This window comes from Oncorhynchus gorbuscha, linkage group LG10, assembly GCF_021184085.1.
Source record: "Oncorhynchus gorbuscha isolate QuinsamMale2020 ecotype Even-year linkage group LG10, OgorEven_v1.0, whole genome shotgun sequence".
NCBI lineage: Eukaryota > Metazoa > Chordata > Actinopteri > Salmoniformes > Salmonidae > Oncorhynchus > Oncorhynchus gorbuscha.
In genome coordinates, this window is record NC_060182.1 from 60,921,201 (window position 1) to 60,945,499 (window position 24,299).

At 43.2% G+C, this 24,299-nt stretch overlaps 1 protein-coding gene across 1 annotated transcript in view; it reads right to left on the reverse strand.

Moving 5' to 3' along the window:
* smyd3 (SET and MYND domain containing 3) overlaps window positions 1-24,299 on the reverse strand; it is a 207,828-nt gene that overhangs the window by 57,235 nt on the left and 126,294 nt on the right. The window contains exon 6 of the mRNA XM_046366549.1: window positions 12,428-12,495. Coding sequence (XP_046222505.1) covers window positions 12,428-12,495 — 68 coding nt within the window. The remainder of the gene's footprint in view (window positions 1-12,427; window positions 12,496-24,299) is intronic.

Consider the following 24,299-nt stretch of genomic DNA (forward strand, 5'->3'; position numbering starts at 1 on the left):
CTTTTAGTTGTCACTCTATTAGACTAAGCAGAGGTGATTTGATGATGTTGAAATTGTGCTGGAATGGTGGAGGCAGCTCCTGTTTTCTTTGCGACTTGCGTTAATTCTCTGTGGTTCTAAATCAATAGTTGTTTAGGGGTCCGAAAATGTGTGAAACATTAAATTGCTCGACCATGCTGCAGGTCATGCAAAGGACTGCAGCATTTTGTTAACTTCACCAGAGAGAGGTTGCTATCTGGTTTTGTGATAAAACATAAAAGGTATGGTTCAATTTATTCTACCACTATCTTAATGTCTTGGCCTTTAGGCCTAACAAAGACATTTATAACGAACAGGTTATAGAGCAAACAACGCAATTATCACAACACAGAGGTTGTAATATGGCTTTTCTGGGGGTGGGGGCTTGGCCTCCCCTGTTATTTAACCCACGCACCGCTACTGGGTAAAACACCATTTTCTACAGTGCATTTGGGAACAATTACCCAGCAAATGACATTGTCACTCAACAAGTAAAGCCTATGATTTGACATTGGGAATGCCATTTTACAAGCATCTGAATGCTGAAGGTGCAATATTTACGAATAGCCTATCAGAACAGGCCTCTCGTTTGCGCACACAGCTGTGCTTCCCGCACTTTGGGCATCAGTGACTCATACAGTGCACTAAGAAAGTGTTCAGACCCCATGACTTTTTCCACATTTTGTTACATTTCAACCTTATTGTCACGCCCCGACCTTAGAGAGCCTTTTTATTCTCTATTTTGGTTAGGTCAGGGTGTGACTCGGGTGGGTACTCTAATTTTGTTATTTCTAACAATCTTTGTCCCCATGTGCATTTGCAAACCGTAGTCTGGCTTTTTTACGGCGGTTTTGGAGCAGTGGCTTCTTCCTTGCTGAGCGGCCTTTCAGGTTATGTCGATATATGACTCGTTTTACTGTGGATATAGATACTTGTGTACCTGGAAATTGCTCCCAAGGATGAACCAGACTTGTGGAGGTCTACAATTGTTTTTCTGAAGTCTTGGCTGATTTATTTGGATTTTTCCATGATGTTAAGCAAAGAGGTACTGAGGTTGAAGGTAGTCCTTGAAATACATCCACAGGTACACCTCCAATTGACTCAAATGATGTCAATTAGCCTATCAGAAGCTTCTAAAGCCATGACACCATTTTCTGGAATTTTCCAAGCTGTTTAAAGGCACAGCCAACTTAGTGTATATAAACTTCTGACTCACTGAAATTGTGATACAGTGAATTATAAGTGAAATAATCTGTCTGTAAAGAATTGTTGGAAAAATTACTTGTGTCATGCACAAAGTAGATCTCCTAACCAACTTGCCAAAACTAAAGTTTGTTAACAAGAAATTTGTGGAGTGGTTGAAAAAAAGGGTTTTAATAACTCCAAACTAAGTGTATGTAAACTTCCGACTTCAACTGTATATAAAATAAATATATCGGAAATATCAAATCAATTTTTATTTGTCACATGCGCCAAATACCCCTTAACCAACAATGCTTTAAGAAGTTAAGAAAAAATAAGTGTTAAGTACAAGGTTAATGTGGAGGCTATATACAGGGTGTACCGGTACAGAGTCAATGTGGAGGCTATATACAGGGTGTACCGGTACAGAGTCAATGTGGAGGCTATATACAGGGTGTTACGGTACAGAGTCAATGTGGAGGCTATATACAGGGTGTACCGGTACAGAGTCAATGTGGAGGCTATATACAGGGGGTACTGGTACAGAGTCAATGTGGAGGCTATATACAGGGGGTACCGGTACAGAGTTAATGTGGAGGCTATATACAGGGGGTACTGGTACAGAGTCAATGTGGAGGCTATATACAGGGTGTAGCGGTACAGAGTCAATGTGGAGGTTATATACAGGGTGTAGCGGTACAGAGTCAATGTGGAGGCTATATACAGGGTGTACCGGTACAGAGTCAATGTGGAGGCTATATACAGGGTGTACAGGTACAGAGTCAATGTGGAGGCTATATACAGGGTGTTACGGTACAGAGTCAATGTGGAGGCTATATACAGGGTGTACAGGGGTACTGGTACAGAGTCAATGTGGAGGCTATATACAGGGTGTACTGGTACAGAGTCAATGTGGAGGCTATATACAGAGTCAATGTGGAGGCTATATACAGGGGTACTGGTACAGAGTTAATGTGGAGGCTATATACAGGGTGTACCGGTACAGAGTCAATGTGGAGGCTATATACAGGGGGTACCGGTACAGAGTTAATGTGGAGGCTATATACAGGGGTACTGGTACAGAGTCAATGTGGAGGCTATATACAGGGGGTACCGGTACAGAGTTAATGTGGAGGCTATATACAGGGGGTACTGGTACAGAGTCAATGTGGAGGCTATATACAGGGGGTACCGGTACACAGTCAATGTGGAGGTTATATGCAGGGTGTTACGGTACAGAGTCAATGTGGAGGCTATATACAGGGTGTAGCGGTACAGATTCAATGTGGAGGCTATATACAGGGGGTACCGGTACAGAGTCAATGTGGAGGTTATATGCAGGGTGTACCGGTACAGAGTCAATGTGGAGGCTATATACAGGGTGTACCGGTACAGAGTCAATGTGTAGGCTATATACAGGGTGTACCGATACAGAGTCAATGTGGAGGCTATATACAGGGTGTAGCGGTACAGAGTCAATGTGGAGGCTATATACAGGGTGTACTGGTACAGAGTCAATGTGGAGGCTATATACAGGGTGTTACGGTAGAGTCAATGTGGAGGCTATATACAGGGTGTACCGGTACAGAGTCAATGTCTGCCGAAATTGTTGCCACCCCTATTACTAGCCTGTTCAACCTCTCTTTCGTGTCGTCTGAGATTCCCAAAGATTGGAAAGCAGCTGCGGTCATCCCCCTCTTCAAAGGGGGGGACACTCTTGACCCAAACTGCTACAGACCTATATCTATCCTACCATGCCTTTCTAAGGTCTACGAACGCCAAGTCAACAAACAGATTACCGACCATTTCGAATCTCACCATACCTTTTCTGCTATGCAATCTGGTTTCAGAGTTGGTCATGGTTGCACCTCAGCCACGCTCAAGGTCCTAAACGATATCTTAACCGCCATCGATAAGAAACATTACTGTGCAGCCATATTCATTGATCTGGCCAAGGCTTTCGACTCTGTCAATCACCACATCCTCATCGGCAGACTCGACAGCCTTGGTTTCTCAAATGATTGCCTCGCCTGGTTCACCAACTACTTCTCTGATAGAGTTCAGTGTGTCAAATCGGAGGGTCTGCTGTCCGGACCTCTGGCAGTCTCTATTTAGGTGCCACGGGGTTCAATTCTTGGACCGACTCTCTTCTCTGTATACATCAATGAGGTCGCTCTTGCTGCTGGTGAGTCTCTGATCCACCTCTACGCAGACGACACCATTCTGTATACTTCTGGCCCTTCTTTGGACACTGTGTTAACAACCCTCCAGGCAAGCTACAATGCCATACAACTCTCCTTCCGTGGCCTCCAATTGCTCTTAAATACAAGTAAAACTAAATGCATGCTCTTCAACTGATCGCTACTTGCATCTACCCGCCTGTCCAACATCACTACTCTGAATGGCTCTGACTTAGAATACGTGGACAACTTCAAATACTTAGGTGTCTGGTTAGACTGTAAACTCTCCTTCCAGACCCATATCAAACATCTCCAATCCAAAGTTAAATCTAAAATTGGCTTCCTATTTCGCAACAAAACATCCTTCACTCATGCTGCCAAACATACCCGTGTAAAACTGACCATCCTACCAATCCTCGACTTTGGCGATGTCATTTACAAAATAGCCTCCAATACCCTACTCAACAAATTGCATGCAGTCTATCACAGTGCAATCCGTTTTGTCACCAAAGCCCCATATACTACCCACCATTTCGACCTGTACGCTCTCGTTGGCTGGCTCTCGCTTCATACTCGTCACCAAACCCACTGGCTCCATGTCATCTACAAGACCCTGCTAGGTAAAGTCCCCCCTTATCTCAGCTCGCTGGTCACCATAGCATCTCCCACCTGTAGCACACGCTCCAGCAGGTATATCTCTCTAGTCACCCCAAAACCAATTCTTTCTTTGGCCGCCTCTCCTTCCAGTTCTCTGCTGCCAATGACTGGAACGAACGACAATAATCTCTGAAACTGGAAACACTTATCTCCCTCACTAGCTTTAAGCACCAACTGTCAGAGCAGCTCACAGATTACTGCACCTGTACATAGCCCACCTATAATTTAGCCCAAACAACTACCTCTTTCTCTACTGTATTTAATTAATTTATTTATTTTGCTCCTTTGCACCCCATTATTTTTATTTCCACTTTGCACATTCTTCCATTGCAAAACTACCATTCCAGTGTTTTGCCACCATTGCCTTTTTTTGCCTTTACCTCCCTTATCTCACCTCATTTGCTCACATCGTATATAGACTTGTTTATACTGTATTATTGACTGTATGTTTGTTTTACTCCATGTGTAACTCTGTGTCGTTGTATGTGTCGAACTGCTTTGCTTTATCTTGGCCAGGTCGCAATTGTAAATGAGAACTTGTTCTCAACTTGCTTACCTGGTTAAATAAAGTGAAATAAAAATAAAATAAAAATGTGGAGGCTATATACAGGGTGTACAGGTACAGAGTCAATGTGCGGGGGAACCAGTTAGTTGAGGTAATTGAGGTAATATGTACATGTAGGTAGAGTTAAAGTGACTACGCATAGATTATAAACAGAGAGTAGCAGCAGCGTAAAAGAGGGGTCTGGGTAGCCATTTGATTAGCTGTTCAGGAGTGTCATGACTTGGGGGTAGAAGCTGTTAAGAAGCCTCTTGGACCTCGTCTTGGCGCTCCGGTACTGCTTGCTGTGCAGTAGCAGAGAGGACAGTCTATGACTAGGGTGGCTGGAGTCTCTGACAATCTTTTGGGCCTTCCTCTGACACCGCCTGATATAGAGATCCTGGGTGGCAGGAAGCTTGGCCACAGAGATGTACTGGGTCGTACGCACTACCCACAGTAGTGCCTTGCGGTCGGAGGCCGAGCAGTTGCCATACCAGGCAGTGATGCTCTCGATGGTGCAGCTGCAGAAAACTTTGAGGATCTGAAGACCCATGCCAAATCTTTTCAGTTTCCTGAGGGGGAATAGGCTTTGTCGTGCCTTCTTCACAACTGTCTAGGTGTGTTAGGACCATGATAGTTTGTTGGTGATGTAGACACCAAGGAACTTGAAGCTCTCAACCCACTACAGCCATGTGCAGTTACATGCATATAAGTTCAATAGGCTACTGAACTGAAAGGGAGGATGCATAAATTCAGTCACAACAGATAAGTATTTTCTGAATAAAACAATAGGAGTAAAAAACATTAGTGAACCTGCGATTTGGAATGTTTTAATTGGTTTTCTGATCTGGCTCATATGTTCTCATACCTTAAACATTTGCACAGGGGACCGACGTGTATCGGTGAATCGTTCCATCCCTAATACATTTGATATCGTGGATGGTCAGTCCTCGCATCCATGGAGCCGTCTATGAATTTGAGAGTGGTTACATTTCTCCAGCCCCATCCGTTAGTTGTTTTATTGAGCAAAATAGGGGCAGAGAGTTCGCTTTGTTATTGTTTCAATTAAGGATTCTAGCTTTAAATGAGATAATACATGTATTGTCAACAGCACTTGACACAGATAATTAGGCAGTGTGTGGTGTCAGCTATCGCTTGACTGCAGCAGTTCATTATTCTGCTTTCTATGAAGCGCTCCTTATCTTGTATCATATTCAGTGTGTGTGTGTGTGTGTGTGTGTGTGTGTGTGTGTGTGTGTGTGTGTGTGTGTGTGTGTGTGTGTGTGTGTGTGTGTGTGTGTGTGTGTGTGTGTGTGTGTGTGTGTGTGTGTGTGTGTGTGTGTGTGTGTGTGTGTGTGTGTGTGTGTGTGTCAGTAAGCCCGTGGCATTGTTCTATGTAAAGGCATGTGATGAATATCAATGAAAAATCTAACAGCGCAACTTCTTTTCAAATGGATATTCTGCATTAGCATATTAACTGGATTAATCAGCTAAACTTGATCAAACATGCTAATAATGACTGTATAGTACAGCCTATGTCCGATTATCTGTTGCAACGCAGTGCTGTAGAAACAATAGATCTGGTGTGTGTGTGTGTGTGTCAACCTTCTCAAGATCAAGACTAATTCAATACTTTTTTGGTTTGCTAACTTTATCAGTCCTCATAAGCAAACACAAAACACACCGGGGGCACCTCAAAAATCTGAGGGGGCACAAAGTACATGTGGATGGCTGAGGGGGTGGTGTTTATTTTTCTCCATATCTAAGCATACATTTTGAACTGCCTGTATCCTCCTGACTGGTTGATCTTTTTTTACTTAAAAAAAATAAAAAATAAACTAAATATACATCTCTGGTAAAATCTGGATAAAAAACGTAAAGGAATGTTAATTGTATTCAGTATAATCAGTAAATGCTTGCTTTTCTAAAGTCTACCAACAGGCATGCCAGCTAAGATAGAGTAGGAGCTAGCTTGTATAAATAACTGAATTGATAGCCCGAAATGGCTTCTTGGTAGCAAGTTTATGAGGTTGGGAGATTGGAAACCTAGCTGGGCTAGCTAAACCTCATAAAATGACTTGGTGGCAAGTAATATTAGAGAAATATATATATACAGTGCCTCCGTAAAGCATTCAATCCCCTCCACTTTTTCCACATTTTTGTTTCGTTACAGCCTTATTCTAGAAAAAACATGTTTTCCTCCCCAATCTACACACAATACCCCAACATGACAAAGCAAAAACAGTTTTTTAGAAATTGTTGCTCCTTTATAAAAAATGTCAAACTGAAATATGACATTTACTCAGTACTAATGTCGAAGCACCTTTGGCAGCTATTTCAGCCTTGAGTCTTCTTGGGTATGACACTACAAGCTAGGCACACCTGTATGTGGGGATTTTAGAGATGTTCGAAAGCGTTCAAGTCCGGGCTCTGGCTGGGCCAATCAAGGACATTCAGAGACTTCTCCCGATGCCACTGCTGCGTAGTCTTGGCTGTGTGCTTAGGGTTATTGTCCTGTTGGAAATTGAACCTTCGCCCCAAGTCTGGTTCATCCTTGGGAGCAATTTCCAAATGCCTGAAGGTACCATGTTCGTCTGTACAAACAATAGTACGCAAGTATAAAGACCATGGGACCATGCAGCCGTCATACCGCTCAGGAAGGAGACGCGTTCTGTCTCCTGGAGATGAATGTTCTTTGGTGTGAAAAGTGCAAATCAATCCTAGAACAGCAAAGGACCTTGTGAAGATGCTGGAGGAAACAGGTACAAAAGTATCTATATCCACAGTAAAACGAGTCCTATATCGACATAACCTGAAAGGTCGCTTAGCAAGGAAGAAGCCACTGCTCCAAAACCGCCATAAAAAAAGTCAGCTTGTCATGACCAAGTTATTGTAGAAAGTAACAGTAACATAGTAACATTGTAGCAGTAACATGCCAGCACATTACAGGGAATACTAGATTAAACAGGACCTAGATAATAAATCATTTAAAATAAATAGAAAGTGAATGAGAGAATAGATGTAGAGACTTGTCAGGAGAAACCCCCTCTCTTCTGCAAACTGGTGGAAGCACTGTCCATTGCTAGGCAACCCAGAAATATCAATAGGCAGGGCATAGTCAAGTAGAAGCCCATCTTTTATGGATGTGTCTCACTCACACACACATGCACACTGTCACGCCCTGGTCCGAGTTAGGTGGGTGATTCTGTCACGGTTTTCATGTGGTGAAGGAGAGTCGGACCAAACTGCAGCGTGTATATTGCGATCCATGTTTAATCACACAACGTAAACACGAATAAACACAAACACTACAAAACAATAAACGAAACGAAAACCGAAAACAGCCTATACTTGTGTCAACTAACACAGCACAAGGACAACAAGACACTAAGGACAATCACCCACAATACAACCAAAGAATATGGCTGCCTAAATATGGTTCCCAATCAGAGACAACGATAAACACCTGCCTCTGATTGAGAACCACTTCAGACAGCCATAGACTAACCTAGAACACCCCACTAAGCTACAATCCCACTATCTACACACCACATACAAAAACCCATGTCAGACCCTGGCCTGACCAAATACATGAAGAAAAACACAAAATACTACGACCAGGGCGCGACACACACGCGCACACACACGCGCACGCGCATGCACACACACACACACACACACACACACACACACACACACACACACACACACACACACACACACACACACACACACACACACACACACACACACACACACACACACACACACACACACACACACAGAGGTGTTAGCAGTGTAGGAAGGCCTGGCTAAGCCGTGCTAAACCCTCTCAGACCATCTGACAAGCTGCCTTAGCCAGATATACAACCAGGGTTAGAGACTACCTGCAGAACCCTCTGTGTGTGTGTGTGTGTGTGTGTGTGTGTGTGTGTGTGTGTGTGTGTGTGTGTGTGTGTGTGTGTGTGTGTGTGTGTGTGTGTGTGTGTGTGTGTGTGTGTGTGTGTGTGTGTGTGTGTGTGTGTGTGTGTGTGTGTGTGTGTGTGTGTGTGTGTGTGTGTGTAGTCAGTATAACATGACGCGTTGTGACAGCCCTGATCCCTCATATTCATCAGACCTGAACAGTGGGATTAGCCTGAACCACGCTTCAGAATACCACTATGCTGTCCTGTGTGTGTGTGTAACTGCTTTAGAAAACCACTCCTCTCCTCCACTCAAACATAAGCCACGCTTATGTGAGCACACTAGGGCTGTGCCCGACTAAAAACAATCTTGGTCGACAGAAAATCGTCTGTTCTTTCGACCAATTGATTGCTTGAAAATGTATTTTTCCATATATAGACACACCCTATGTGTTTTAATAAAATAATTTATGTTCATTTAGCTTGTCTGATGCTTTAAGCTTATGGTTTGATGCCTCAAGAGGGCGCCAGAGATTTAGATAACCAGAAGTAAAAAAACTTCACCTGGCCCAACTATTGTCCTCCCGCTCTCCTGCTGGCTTTCACAGATTCTGCCATTACTCTCCTGAAGTTGATGGTAATCTGCATGCCAGTTATGGTTTTCACACGCACATTTTCGTGAAACAGTTTAACTTGTTACTCCTACCCCCTACTTTTTCGAACATTCTGTTAAAAATCGCGCAACATTTCAGCGCCCTGCTGCTCATGCCAGGAATATAGTATATGCATATGATTGGTATGTGTGGATAGAAAACACTCAGACGTTTATAAAACTGGTTAAATCACGGCTGTGACTATAACAGAACGTGCGTTTCATCGAAAAGTGCAGGAAAAACTGATCACTGAAAATGGAAAAATATATCCATGCGCGACTTGAACCAATTGATAAAGGTGAACCACATTTAATGGGGCTGAGGTTGCAATACCTACAGCTTCCACACGTTGTCTAGAGTCTTGTCATTTGCCTACTATTTTTTTCTTGGTCAAACAGACGCAGTTCTTCCGGTCTCCGACCGGATATTTTGGTTGAGATTTACCCGGACATTATTTCCAGACGGACAGCTAAAGAATATACTTCGCCTCATGATCAATTTGATCGCTTATTAACGTTTACTAATACCTAAAGTTGCATTACAAAAGTATTTAGAAGTGAAGTGTTTTGTGAAAGTTTATCGTCAACTTTTTTAATTTAAAAAAATGATGTTACGTTATAAGACGCTATTTTTTTCGTTTATCACACAGTCTTCATAGATCGATATCTAGGCTATATATGGACCGATTTAATCGAAAACAAGACCCAATAGTGATTATGGGACATCTAGGAGTGCCAACAAAGAAGATGGTCAAAGGTAATGAATGTTTTATATTTTATTTGTGCGGATTGTGTAGCGACGACTATGCTAATTATTTTGTTTACGTCCCTGCGGGTCTTTTGGGGTTTAAATGCTATCAGATAATAGCTTCTCATGCTTTCGCCGAAAAGCATTTTAAAAATCTGACTTGTTGCCTGGATTCACAACGAGTGTAGCTTTAATTTAATACCCTGCATGTGTATTTTAATGAACGTTTGAGTTTTAACTAGTACTATTAGCATTTAGCGTAGCGCATTTGCATTTCCAGATGTCTAGATGGGACGCCTGCGTGTCAGGTAGGAGCAAGAGGTTAATTTCCTTTATAATATTGTCTTCATATCTCCAAATCGTTGCCATGCAGTTCATGACAATTCTATCCAAATCTAAATGAAAATGATACAAACCTAAAAAGTAACTTCTATTTCCATTGCCAACTATGTAAAAATAGCCTACATAAAGCCAAACACATGGCAACACATGGCCAGTCTGCAACCAACTTGAAACATTGTATCAACTATTAAGTTGGGTTCAGCCCAGAAGCTTGCACTAGCGATTTTGCAACATTGCATAAAATATTCTCTAAGTCAAGCACTAATAAGAAGCCTATTTAATGAAGTTTCCACTGGATCAGAGCATGACATTTTTCCCCATTCACGCTGAGTGGTTATTGAAAGGGAGAAATCTGGAAAGATTTTTCAAATACATTGAGTAACTATTGTCATTCTAAATGGACGTAAAAACAGACTTTGTTTGCTTGTTGTTTGAGGTGAAGAAAACATTACTCTGAGAAGCTCCACAGGTCATTAGCGATGGTGCGTTAAAACAATCAGAAGTACCATATTAAACCGGATGTCCCGCCCCCACCTACCGTCAACCAATCACGTCAATGTGGAGCTATACAGAGCCCTCTGCATTGTTACAACATTTGGGAGGCGAATGGCGCTGTGGTACAGAGCTGGATTTGGCCTCTGTATGCCTCTGCAGGCTCGGCAATTGCATCACACCCTCTATATGAAGCCTCCGACCACATTTTAGAATCAAGCATGAATTGGCTTTTAGACTAGGCCTCCGCAATGGATTAGTTCACTGACAATAACACACACACTTCTCACTTCTTTTTTTCTCTCACAACATTCTCCCCCTCTTCCTCTCTCCCTCCCCGTGGGACAGAATGCGCCTTCCTAGCGCCTGTGTCTGAACTACATAATTATCTGACATGTCAACACTGAAAAACATATCATTTAACAACCATTCATCCCACTCGCTCTCTCTCTCTCTCTCTCTCTCTCTCACCCTCTCTTACTGAGCGGTCAGTTGTCAGTCACGAAGCAGAGAGAGAGAGAGCGAGAGAGAGAGAGAGGGTCTAGGGATGGAGAGCGAGAAAGAGAGAGAGAGAGAGAGAGAGAGAGAGAGAGAGAGAGAGAGAGAGAGGGGTCTAGGGATGGAGAGTGAGAAGAGAGAGAGAGAGAGAGAGAGAGAGAGAGAGAGAGAGAGAGAGAGAGAGAGAGAGAGGTCTAGGGATGGAAAGAGAGAGAGAGAGGTCTAGGGATGGAGAGAGAGAGAGAGAGAGAGAGAGAGGTCTAGGGATGGAAAGAGAGAGAGAGAGAGAGGTCTAGGGATGGAGAGAGAGAGAGGTCTAGGGATGGAGAGAGAGTGACAGACGGAGAAAGGGAGAGACCGATGATGGAGAGACAGATTTGAGTATAATGTCTTAATCCTAGAGACGAGGTAATTGAACAAGCTTTTAAATGATGCCCACCTGACCCAGATTGCGATGTATACATTTTGGATTGCGTAAACAACAACCGTAATTGCGTAAAAGCAGAGGATTGAAGGGTCGTGTTCCAAACAAATCAACCAAAGGTGTGTTTGCTCTCGTTCCTCCACGGCACAGCTAGGAGAGCTCAAAAAAGCACCTTGTAGTTGAAGACTCTTCTTTGAGTCATAAAAGTATATTGAAATTACATAGGAACAGGCACACTTTCGAGAAGTGTGTGGCCCCTTGGAAACACCTGTTAAACCTCTAGTTTTTTTTGTCTTAAGTTGCACCTACCCCAAGAATATTATTATCCTGTTCCTGAATGTAAACAGAGTATTTTCCGATTTTGTTATCAACAAATGTGGCGAAAAGTACAGTAAACGTCAAATGCACATAAAATCAACAGTGTAATGTTTGGAATCAGTCTTGTCAGGTGAACTGTTGTGTCCTCACCTTTAGTCTAATAATTTCCCCATTATCTCCAAACTGTTCCCTTTTAATTGCTACCATGGTTATGCATATGCATTTCACATGTGTTCTGCAAGAATTCAATAAGAATTCAATTTAGCCCCCTATCCATATAGGCCAATTCCCACAAGTGTAAGGGGTTAATGGTGATGCCCCCCCCCCACCCCATTAAGAGCCAATGATAGGCCCTAACACATCAGGATCTAACCACTAAACACTGCTCTCTGGTAATTACATGCAACTATAACACCAGGCTTTGTCAGGAAGCACTGTATGTTGCTGTGTGAGTGTGTGTGTGTCTGTCTTACCTGGGGTAGAGTCCCACTCCGATCTCTTGTAGCTCCCCGTCGCTGATGGTGAAACAATTACATGTTAGCTGCAGAAAAAGAACACGGAACAAATTAGTCACATGCCTACACCACTGTTCAGATACTGACAACACTCCCACGGCCACAGATTTTAAAAAAGAAAGACAGAAACCCGATTGAAATGATCCCACTGCAGTAAAACGAGACTTGGCGCTGCCTGGCTGTCATCCCTCATAACAGAAATAGGATATGTAGATCAAAGACACAACAGATGGAGGTAATAGAAGAAATATAGAAATGTCTGCAGGTACTGTCCAATCTCTCTCTCTCTTCATGCTGTCTGCCAAATAAGGAGAAAATGGCTCCGAGAGAGATTGTTTAAAGAGTATGTCAGTGAGTTTATAATGAAGACACACTGCTGCCATCCGGAGACAGACAAGAGTGAAGGAGCGGAGGGGAGTATGTCTGCTTGTGTCTTTAGAGACTCAAATACGAAGTGTGTGTGTGTGTGTGTGTGTGTCACCCAGAAACATATCCTGTTCATGTGTGTCTGCTGTCCATCTATGGATATGAACGTATATTCCTCCTCTGTCATTCCTTCAGGTCTGGTTCTTGTCTAACTCACTATCTGTTTCCTGTCTATCCAAACCAGTTCTGTGTTTCAAATTGTTTGTGTGTATTCGTGTGAGAGAAAGAACAAGTGCAAAAGAGAGAAGAGGGAAGAATGTCGACTTCAAACTTTAGAGAGACTCACAGACACGGTGCTTGATACTGCCAGTAACATGCTGTACTGAAGTTCCCGAGTCCTGATATCAGTAACATGCTGTACTGAAGTTCCTGAGTCCTGATATCAGTAACATGCTGTACTGAAGTTCCTGAGTCCTGATATCAGTAACATGCTGTACTGAAGTTCCTGAGTCCTGATATCAGTAACATGCTGTACTGAAGTTCCTGAGTCCTGATATCAGTAACATGCTGTACTGAAGTTCCTGAGTCCTAATATCAGTAACATGCTGTACTGAAGTTCCTGAGTCCTAATATCAGTAACATGCTGTACTGAAGTTCCTGAGTCCTAATATCAGTAACATGCTGTACTGAAGTTCCTGAGTCCTGATATCAGTAACATGCTGTACTGAAGTTCCTGAGTCCTGATATCAGTAACATGCTGTACTGAAGTTCCTGAGTCCTGATATCAGTAACATGCTGTACTGAAGTTCCTGAGTCCTGATATCAGTAACATGCTGTACTGAAGTTCCTGAGTCCTGATATCAGTAACATGCTGTACTGAAGTTCCTGAGTCCTGATATCAGTAACATGCTGTACTGAAGTTCCTGAGTCCTAATATCAGTAACATGCTGTACTGAAGTTCCTGAGTCCTAATATCAGTAACATGCTGTACTGAAGTTCCTGAGTCCTAATATCAGTAACATGCTGTACTGAAGTTCCTGAGTCCTAATATCAGTAACATGCTGTACTGAAGTTCCTGAGTCCTAATATCAGTAACATGCTGTACTGAAGTTCCTGAGTCCTAATATCAGTAACATGCTGTACTGAAGTTCCTGAGTCCTAATATCAGTAACATGCTGTACTGAAGTTCCTGAGTCCTGATATCAGTAACATGCTGTACTGAAGTTCCTGAGTCCTGATATCAGTAACATGCTGTACTGAAGTTCCTGAGTCCTGATATCAGTAACATGCTGTACTGAAGTTCCTGAGTCCTGATATCAGTAACATGCTGTACTGAAGTTCCTGAGTCCTGATATCAGTAACATGCTGTACTGAAGTTCCTGAGTCCTAATATCAGTAACATGCTGTACTGAAGTTCCTGAGTCCTAATATCAGTAACATGCTGTACTGAAGTTCCTGAGTCCTAATATCAGTAACATGCTGTACTGAAGTTCCTGAGTCCTGATATCAGTAACATGCTGTACTGAAGTTCCTGAGTCCTAATATCAGTAACATGCTGTACTGAAGTTCCTGAGTCCTAATATCAGTAACATGCTGTACTGAAGTTCCTGAGTCCTAATATCAGTAACATGCTGTACTGAAGTTCCTGAGTCCTAATATCAGTAACATGCTGTACTGAAGTTCCTGAGTCCTAATATCAGTAACATGCTGTACTGAAGTTCCTGAGTCCTAATATCAGTAACATGCTGTACTGAAGTTCCTGAGTCCTAATATCAGTAACATGCTGTACTGAAGTTCCTGAGTCCTGATATCAGTAACATGCTGTACTGAAGTTCCTGAGTCCTAATATCAGTAACATGCTGTACTGAAGTTCCTGAGTCCTAATATCAGTAACATGCTGTACTGAAGTTCCTGAGTCCTGATATCAGTAACATGCTGTACTGAAGTTCCTGAGTCCTAATATCAGTAACATGCTGTACTGAAGTTCCTGAGTCCTAATATCAGTAACATGCTGTACTGAAGTTCCTGAGTCCTGATATCAGTAACATGCTGTACTGAAGTTCCTGAGTCCTAATATCAGTAACATGCTGTACTGAAGTTCCTGAGTCCTGATATCAGTAACATGCTGTACTGAAGTTCCTGAGTCCTAATATCAGTAACATGCTGTACTGAAGTTCCTGAGTCCTGATATCAGTAACATGCTGTACTGAAGTTCCTGAGTCCTAATATCAGTAACATGCTGTACTGAAGTTCCTGAGTCCTAATATCAGTAACATGCTGTACTGAAGTTCCTGAGTCCTGATATCAGTAACATGCTGTACTGAAGTTCCTGAGTCCTAATATCAGTAACATGCTGTACTGAAGTTCCTGAGTCCTAATATCAGTAACATGCTGTACTGAAGTTCCTGAGTCCTAATATCAGTAACATGCTGTACTGAAGTTCCTGAGTCCTAATATCAGTAACATGCTGTACTGAAGTTCCTGAGTCCTGATATCAGTAACATGCTGTACTGAAGTTCCTGAGTCCTGATATCAGTAACATGCTGTACTGAAGTTCCTGAGTCCTGATATCAGTAACATGCTGTACTGAAGTTCCTGAGTCCTAATATCAGTAACATGCTGTACTGAAGTTCCTGAGTCCTAATATCAGTAACATGCTGTACTGAAGTTCCTGAGTCCTGATATCAGTAACATGCTGTACTGAAGTTCCTGAGTCCTAATATCAGTAACATGCTGTACTGAAGTTCCTGAGTCCTAATATCAGTAACATGCTGTACTGAAGTTCCTGAGTCCTGATATCAGTAACATGCTGTACTGAAGTTCCTGAGTCCTAATATCAGTAACATGCTGTACTGAAGTTCCTGAGTCCTAATATCAGTAACATGCTGTACTGAAGTTCCTGAGTCCTAATATCAGTAACATGCTGTACTGAAGTTCCTGAGTCCTGATATCAGTAACATGCTGTACTGAAGTTCCTGAGTCCTAATATCAGTAACATGCTGTACTGAAGTTCCTGAGTCCTAATATCAGTAACATGCTGTACTGAAGTTCCTGAGTCCTGATATCAGTAACATGCTGTACTGAAGTTCCTGAGTCCTAATATCAGTAACATGCTGTACTGAAGTTCCTGAGTCCTAATATCAGTAACATGCTGTACTGAAGTTCCTGAGTCCTAATATCAGTAACATGCTGTACTGAAGTTCCTGAGTCCTGATATCAGTAACATGCTGTACTGAAGTTCCTGAGTCCTAATATCAGTAACATGCTGTACTGAAGTTCCTGAGTCCTAATATCAGTAACATGCTGTACTGAAGTTCCTGAGTCCTAATATCAGTAACATGCTGTACTGAAGTTCCTGAGTCCTAATATCAGTAACATGCTGTACTGAAGTTCCTGAGTCCTGATATCAGTAACATGCTGTACTGAAGTTCCTGAGTCCTGATATCAGTAACATGCTGTACTGAAGTTCCTGAGTCCTAATATCAGTAACATGCTGTACTGAAGTTCCTGAGTCCTAATATCAGTAACATGCTGTACTGAAGTTCCTGAGTCCTAATATCAGTAACATGCTGTACTGAAGTTCCTGAGTCCTGATATCAGTAACATGCTGTACTGAAGTTCCTGAGTCCTAATATCAGTAACATGCTGTACTGAAGTTCCTGAGTCCTAATATCAGTAACATGCTGTACTGAAGTTCCTGAGTCCTAATATCAGTAACATGCTGTACTGAAGTTCCTGAGTCCTGATATCAGTAACATGCTGTACTGAAGTTCCTGAGTCCTAATATCAGTAACATGCTGTACTGAAGTTCCTGAGTCCTGATATCAGTAACATGCTGTACTGAAGTTCCTGAGTCCTAATATCAGTAACATGCTGTACTGAAGTTCCTGAGTCCTAATATCAGTAACAAAGGCAAGTATTTTCAATGCCTAAAGACACAGACACAATGTTGAGCTGTTTGAAACACTGTTTCAAAGAAAAGACATTTGAAAAGGTGGGGAGACCAGACTGAGAGAAAATAGACGTGAAAAAGTGGGAAGACCAGACTGAGAGAAAATAGACTTGAAAAGGTGGGGAGACCAGACTGAGAGAAAATAGACTTGAAAAGGTGGGGAGACCAGACTGAGAGAAAATAGACTTGAAAAGGTGGGGAGACCAGACTGAGAGAAAATAGACTTGAAAAGGTGGGAAGACCAGACTGAGAGAAAATAGACTTGAAAAGGTGGGGAGACCAGACTGAGAGAAAATAGACTTGAAAAGGTGGGGAGACCAGACTGAGAGAAAATAGACTTGAAAAGGTGGGGAGACCAGACTGAGAGAAAATAGACTTGAAAAGGTGGGGAGACCAGACTGAGAGAAAATAGACTTGAAAAAGTGGGGAGACCAGACTGAGGGAAAATACATTTGAAAAGGTGGGGAGACCAGACTGAGAGAAAATAGACTTGAAAAGGTGGGGAGACCAGACTGAGAGAAAATAGACTTGAAAAGGTGGGGAGACCATACTGAGGGAAAATAGACTTGAAGGTGGGGAGACCAGACTGAGAGAAAATAGACGTGAAAAGGTGGGGAGACCAGACTGAGAGAAAATAGACTTGAAAAGGTGGGGAGACCAGACTGAGAGAAAATAGACTTGAAAAGGTGGGGAGACCAGACTGAGAGAAAATAGACTTGAAAAGGTGGGGAGACCAGACTGAGAGAAAATAGACTTGAAAAGGTGGGGAGACCAGACTGAGAGAAAATAGACTTGAAAAGGTGGGGAGACCAGACTGAGGGAAAATAGACGTGAAAAAGTGGGAAGACCAGACTGAGAGAAAATAGACTTGAAAAGGTGGGGAGACCAGACTGAGAGAAAATAGACTTGAAAAAGTGGGGAGACCAGACTGAGGGAAAATACATTTGAAAAGGTGGGGAGACCAGACTGAGAGAAAATAGACTTGAAAAGGTGGGGAGACCAGACTGAGAGAAAATAGACTTGAAAAGGTGGGGAGACCATACTGAGGGAAAATAGACTTGAAGGTGGGGAGACCAGACTGAGAGAAAATAGATGTGAAAAGGTGGGGAGACCAGACTGAGAGAAAATAGACTTGAAAAGGTCGGGGAGACCATACTGAGGGAAAATACATTTGAAAAGGTGGGGAGACCAGACTGAGGGAAAATACATTTGAAAAGGTGGGGAGACCAGACTGAGAGAAAATAGACTTGAAAAGGTGGGGAGACCATACTGAGGGAAAATAGACTTGAAGGTGGGGAGACCAGACTGAGAGAAAATAGACGTGAAAAGGTGGGGAGACCAGACTGAGAGAAAATAGACTTGAAAAGGTGGGGAGACCAGACTGAGGGAAAATACATTTGAAAAGGTGGGGAGACCAGACTGAGGGAAAATACATTTGAAAAGGTGGGGAGACCAGACTGAGAGAAAATAGACTTGAAAAGGTGGGGAGACCATACTGAGGGAAAATAGACTTGAAGGTGGGGAGACCAGACTGAGAGAAAATAGACGTGAAAAGGTGGGGAGACCAGACTGAGAGAAAATAGACTTGAAAAGGTGGGGAGACCAGACTGAGGGAAAATAGACGTGAAAAGGTGGGGAGACCAGACTGAGAGAAAATAGATTTGAAAAGGTGGGGAGACCAGACTGAGGAAAATAGACGTGAAAAGGTGGGGAGACCAGACTGAGAGAAAATAGACGTGAAAAGGTGGGGAGACCAGACTGAGAGAAAATACATTTGAAAAGGTGGGGAGATGGAGATGAAGAGAAATAGAAAAACTCAAAACACAATCAACACCTCTACTGTGTTGATCTGCCATGAGAAAGCAATCAGTGCAAAAACAACAGGTGGGGAGACCAGACTGAGGGAAAATAGACTTGAAAAGGTGGGGAGACCAGACTGAGGGAAAATACATTTGAAAAGGTGGGGAGACCAGACTGAGGGAAAATACATTTGAAAAGGTGGGGAGACCAGACTGAGAGAAAATAGACTTGAAAAGGTGGGGAGACCATACTGAGGGAAAATAGACTTGAAGGTGGGGAGACCAGACTGAGAGAAAATAGACGTGAAAAGGTGGGGAGACCAGACTGAGAGAAAATAGACTTGAAAAGGTGGGGAGACCAGACTGAGGGAAAATACATTTGAAAAGGTGGGGAGACCAGACTGAGGGAAAATACATTTGAAAAGGTGGGGAGACCAGACTGAGAGAAAATAGACTTGAAAAGGTGGGGAGACCATACTGAGGGAAAATAGACTTGAAGGTGGGGAGACCAGACTGAGAGAAAATAGACGTGAAAAGGTGGGGAGACCAGACAGAGAAAATAGACGTGAAAAGGTGGGGAGACCAGACTGAGGGAAAATAGACGTGAAAAGGTGGGGAGACCAGACTGAGAGAAAATAGACGTGAAAAGGTGGGGAGACCAGACTGAGAGAAAATACATTTGAAAAGGTATGGAGATGAAGAGAAATAGAAAAACTCAAAACACAATCAACACCTCTACTGTGTTGATCTGGAGAAAGCAATCAGTGCAAAAACAACAGGTGGGGAGACCAGACTGAGGGAAAATAGACTTGAAAAGGTGGGGAGACCAGACTGAGGGAAAATACATTTGAAAAGGTGGGGAGACCAGACTGAGGGAAAATACATTTGAAAAGGTGGGGAGACCAGACTGAGAGAAAATAGACTTGAAAAGGTGGGGAGACCATACTGAGGGAAAATAGACTTGAAGGTGGGGAGACCAGACTGAGGGAAAATAGACGTGAAAAGGTGGGGAGACCAGACTGAGAGAAAATAGACTTGAAAAGGTGGGGAGACCAGACTGAGGGAAAATACATTTGAAAAGGTGGGGAGACCAGACTGAGGGAAAATACATTTGAAAAGGTGGGGAGACCAGACTGAGAGAAAATAGACTTGAAAAGGTGGGGAGACCATACTGAGGGAAAATAGACTTGAAGGTGGGGAGACCAGACTGAGAGAAAATAGACGTGAAAAGGTGGGGAGACCAGACTGAGAGAAAATAGACGTGAAAAGGTGGGGAGACCAGACTGAGGGAAAATAGACGTGAAAAGGTGGGGAGACCAGACTGAGAGAAAATAGACGTGAAAAGGTGGGGAGACCAGACTGAGAGAAAATACATTTGAAAAGGTATGGAGATGAAGAGAAATAGAAAAACTCAAAACACAATCAACACCTCTACTGTGTTGATCTGCCACTGAGAAAGCAATCAGTGCAAAAACAACAGGTGGGGAGACCAGACTGAGGGAAAATAGACTTGAAAAGGTGGGGAGACCAGACTGAGGGAAAATACATTTGAAAAGGTGGGGAGACCAGACTGAGGGAAAATACATTTGAAAAGGTGGGGAGACCAGACTGAGAGAAAATAGACTTGAAAAGGTGGGGAGACCATACTGAGGGAAAATAGACTTGAAGGTGGGGAGACCAGACTGAGAGAAAATAGACGTGAAAAGGTGGGGAGACCAGACTGAGAGAAAATAGACTTGAAAAGGTGGGGAGACCAGACTGAGGGAAAATACATTTGAAAAGGTGGGGAGACCAGACTGAGGGAAAATACATTTGAAAAGGTGGGGAGACCAGACTGAGAGAAAATAGACTTGAAAAGGTGGGGAGACCATACTGAGGGAAAATAGACTTGAAGGTGGGGAGACCAGACTGAGAGAAAATAGACGTGAAAAGGTGGGGAGACCAGACTGAGAGAAAATAGACGTGAAAAGGTGGGGAGACCAGACTGAGGGAAAATAGACGTGAAAAGGTGGGGAGACCAGACTGAGAGAAAATAGACGTGAAAAGGTGGGGAGACCAGACTGAGGGAAAATACATTTGAAAAGGTGGGGAGGAGACTGAAGAGAAAATAGACTTGAAAAGGTGGGGAGACCAGACTGAGGGAAAATACATTTGAAAAGGTGGGGAGACCAGACTGAGGGAAAAAGACTTGAAAATCAGACTGAGAGAAAAAACAAAAGGTGGGGAGACCAGACTGAGGGAAAATAGACTTGAAAAGGTGGGGAGACCAGACTGAGGGAAAATACATTTGAAAAGGTGGGGAGACCAGACTGAGGGAAAATACATTTGAAAAGGTGGGGAGACCAGACTGAGAGAAAATAGACTTGAAAAGGTGGGGAGACCATACTGAGGGAAAATAGACTTGAAGGTGGGGAGACCAGACTGAGAGAAAATAGACGTGAAAAGGTGGGGAGACCAGACTGAGAGAAAATAGACTTGAAAAGGTGGGGAGACCAGACTGAGGGAAAATACATTTGAAAAGGTGGGGAGACCAGACTGAGGGAAAATACATTTGAAAAGGTGGGGAGACCAGACTGAGGGAAAATACATTTGAAAAGGTGGGGAGACCAGACTGAGAGAAAATAGACTTGAAAAGGTGGGGAGACCATACTGAGGGAAAATAGACTTGAAGGTGGGGAGACCAGACTGAGAGAAAATAGACGTGAAAAGGTGGGGAGACCAGACAGAGAAAATAGACGTGAAAAGGTGGGGAGACCAGACTGAGGAAAAATAGACGTGAAAAGGTGGGGAGACCAGACTGAGAGAAAATAGACGTGAAAAGGTGGGGAGACCAGACTGAGAGAAAATACATTTGAAAAGGTATGGAGATGAAGAGAAATAGAAAAACTCAAAACACAATCAACACCTCTACTGTGTTGATCTGCCACTGAGAAAGCAATCAGTGCAAAAACAACAGGTGGGGAGACCAGACTGAGGGAAAATAGACTTGAAAAGGTGGGGAGACCAGACTGAGGGAAAATACATTTGAAAAGGTGGGGAGACCAGACTGAGGGAAAATACATTTGAAAAGGTGGGGAGACCAGACTGAGAGAAAATAGACTTGAAAAGGTGGGGAGACCATACTGAGGGAAAATAGACTTGAAGGTGGGGAGACCAGACTGAGGGAAAATAGACGTGAAAAGGTGGGGAGACCAGACTGAGAGAAAATAGACTTGAAAAGGTGGGGAGACCAGACTGAGGGAAAATACATTTGAAAAGGTGGGGAGACCAGACTGAGGGAAAATACATTTGAAAAGGTGGGGAGACCAGACTGAGAGAAAATAGACTTGAAAAGGTGGGGAGACCATACTGAGGGAAAATAGACTTGAAGGTGGGGAGACCAGACTGAGAGAAAATAGACGTGAAAAGGTGGGGAGACCAGACTGAGAGAAAATAGACGTGAAAAGGTGGGGAGACCAGACTGAGGGAAAATAGACGTGAAAAGGTGGGGAGACCAGACTGAGAGAAAATAGACGTGAAAAGGTGGGGAGACCAGACTGAGGGAAAATAGACGTGAAAAGGTGGGGAGACCAGACTGAGAGAAAATAGACTTGAAAAGGTGGGGAGACCAGACTGAGGGAAAATACATTTGAAAAGGTGGGGAGACCAGACTGAGGGAAAATAGACTTGAAAAGGTGGGGAGACCAGACTGAGGGAAAATACATTTGAAAAGGTGGGGAGACCAGACTGAGGGAAAATAGACTTGAAAAGGTGGGGAGACCAGACTGAGGGAAAATACATTTGAAAAGGTGGGGAGACCAGACTGAGGGAAAATACATTTGAAAAGGTGGGGAGACCAGACTGAGAGAAAATAGACTTGAAAAGGTGGGGAGACCATACTGAGGGAAAATAGACTTGAAGGTGGGGAGACCAGACTGAGAGAAAATAGACGTGAAAAGGTGGGGAGACCAGACTGAGAGAAAATAGACTTGAAAAGGTGGGGAGACCAGACTGAGGGAAAATACATTTGAAAAGGTGGGGAGACCAGACTGAGGGAAAATACATTTGAAAAGGTGGGGAGACCAGACTGAGGAAAATAGATTTGAAAAGGTGGGGAGACCAGACTGAGGGAAAATAGACTTGAAAAGGTGGGGAGACCAGACTGAGAGAAAATAGACTTGAAAAGGTGGGGAGACCAGACTGAGAGAAAATACATTTGAAAAATGGAGATGAAGAGAAGATGAAGAGAAATAGAAAAACTCAAAACACAATCAACACCTCTACTGTGTTGATCTGCCACTGAGAAAGCAATCAGTGCAAAAACAACAGGTGGGGAGACCAGACTGAGGGAAAATAGACTTGAAAAGGTGGGGAGACCAGACTGAGGGAAAATACATTTGAAAAGGTGGGGAGACCAGACTGAGGGAAAATACATTTGAAAAGGTGGGGAGACCAGACTGAGAGAAAATAGACTTGAAAAGGTGGGGAGACCATACTGAGGGAAAATAGACTTGAAGGTGGGGAGACCAGACTGAGAGAAAATAGACGTGAAAAGGTGGGGAGACCAGACTGAGAGAAAATAGACTTGAAAAGGTGGGGAGACCAGACTGAGGGAAAATACATTTGAAAAGGTGGGGAGACCAGACTGAGGGAAAATACATTTGAAAAGGTGGGGAGACCAGACTGAGAGAAAATAGACTTGAAAAGGTGGGGAGACCATACTGAGGGAAAATAGACTTGAAGGTGGGGAGACCAGACTGAGAGAAAATAGACGTGAAAAGGTGGGGAGACCAGACTGAGAGAAAATAGACGTGAAAAGGTGGGGAGACCAGACTGAGGGAAAATAGACGTGAAAAGGTGGGGAGACCAGACTGAGAGAAAATAGACGTGAAAAGGTGGGGAGACCAGACTGAGGGAAAATAGACGTGAAAAGGTGGGGAGACCAGACTGAGAGAAAATAGACTTGAAAAGGTGGGGAGACCAGACTGAGGGAAAATACATTTGAAAAGGTGGGGAGACCAGACTGAGGGAAAATAGACTTGAAAAGGTGGGGAGACCAGACTGAGGGAAAATACATTTGAAAAGGTGGGGAGACCAGACTGAGGGAAAATAGACTTGAAAAGGTGGGGAGACCAGACTGAGGGAAAATACATTTGAAAAGGTGGGGAGACCAGACTGAGGGAAAATACATTTGAAAAGGTGGGGAGACCAGACTGAGAGAAAATAGACTTGAAAAGGTGGGGAGACCATACTGAGGGAAAATAGACTTGAAGGTGGGGAGACCAGACTGAGAGAAAATAGACGTGAAAAGGTGGGGAGACCAGACTGAGAGAAAATAGACTTGAAAAGGTGGGGAGACCAGACTGAGGGAAAATACATTTGAAAAGGTGGGGAGACCAGACTGAGGGAAAATACATTTGAAAAGGTGGGGAGACCAGACTGAGAGAAAATAGACTTGAAAAGGTGGGGAGACCATACTGAGGGAAAATAGACTTGAAAAGGTGGGGAGACCAGACTGAGAGAAAATAGACGTGAAAAGGTGGGGAGACCAGACTGAGAGAAAATACATTTGAAAAGGTATGGAGATGAAGAGAAATAGAAAAACTCAAAACACAATCAACACCTCTACTGTGTTGATCTGCCACTGAGAAAGCAATCAGTGCAAAAACAACAGGTGGGGAGACCAGACTGAGGGAAAATAGACTTGAAAAGGTGGGGAGACCAGACTGAGGGA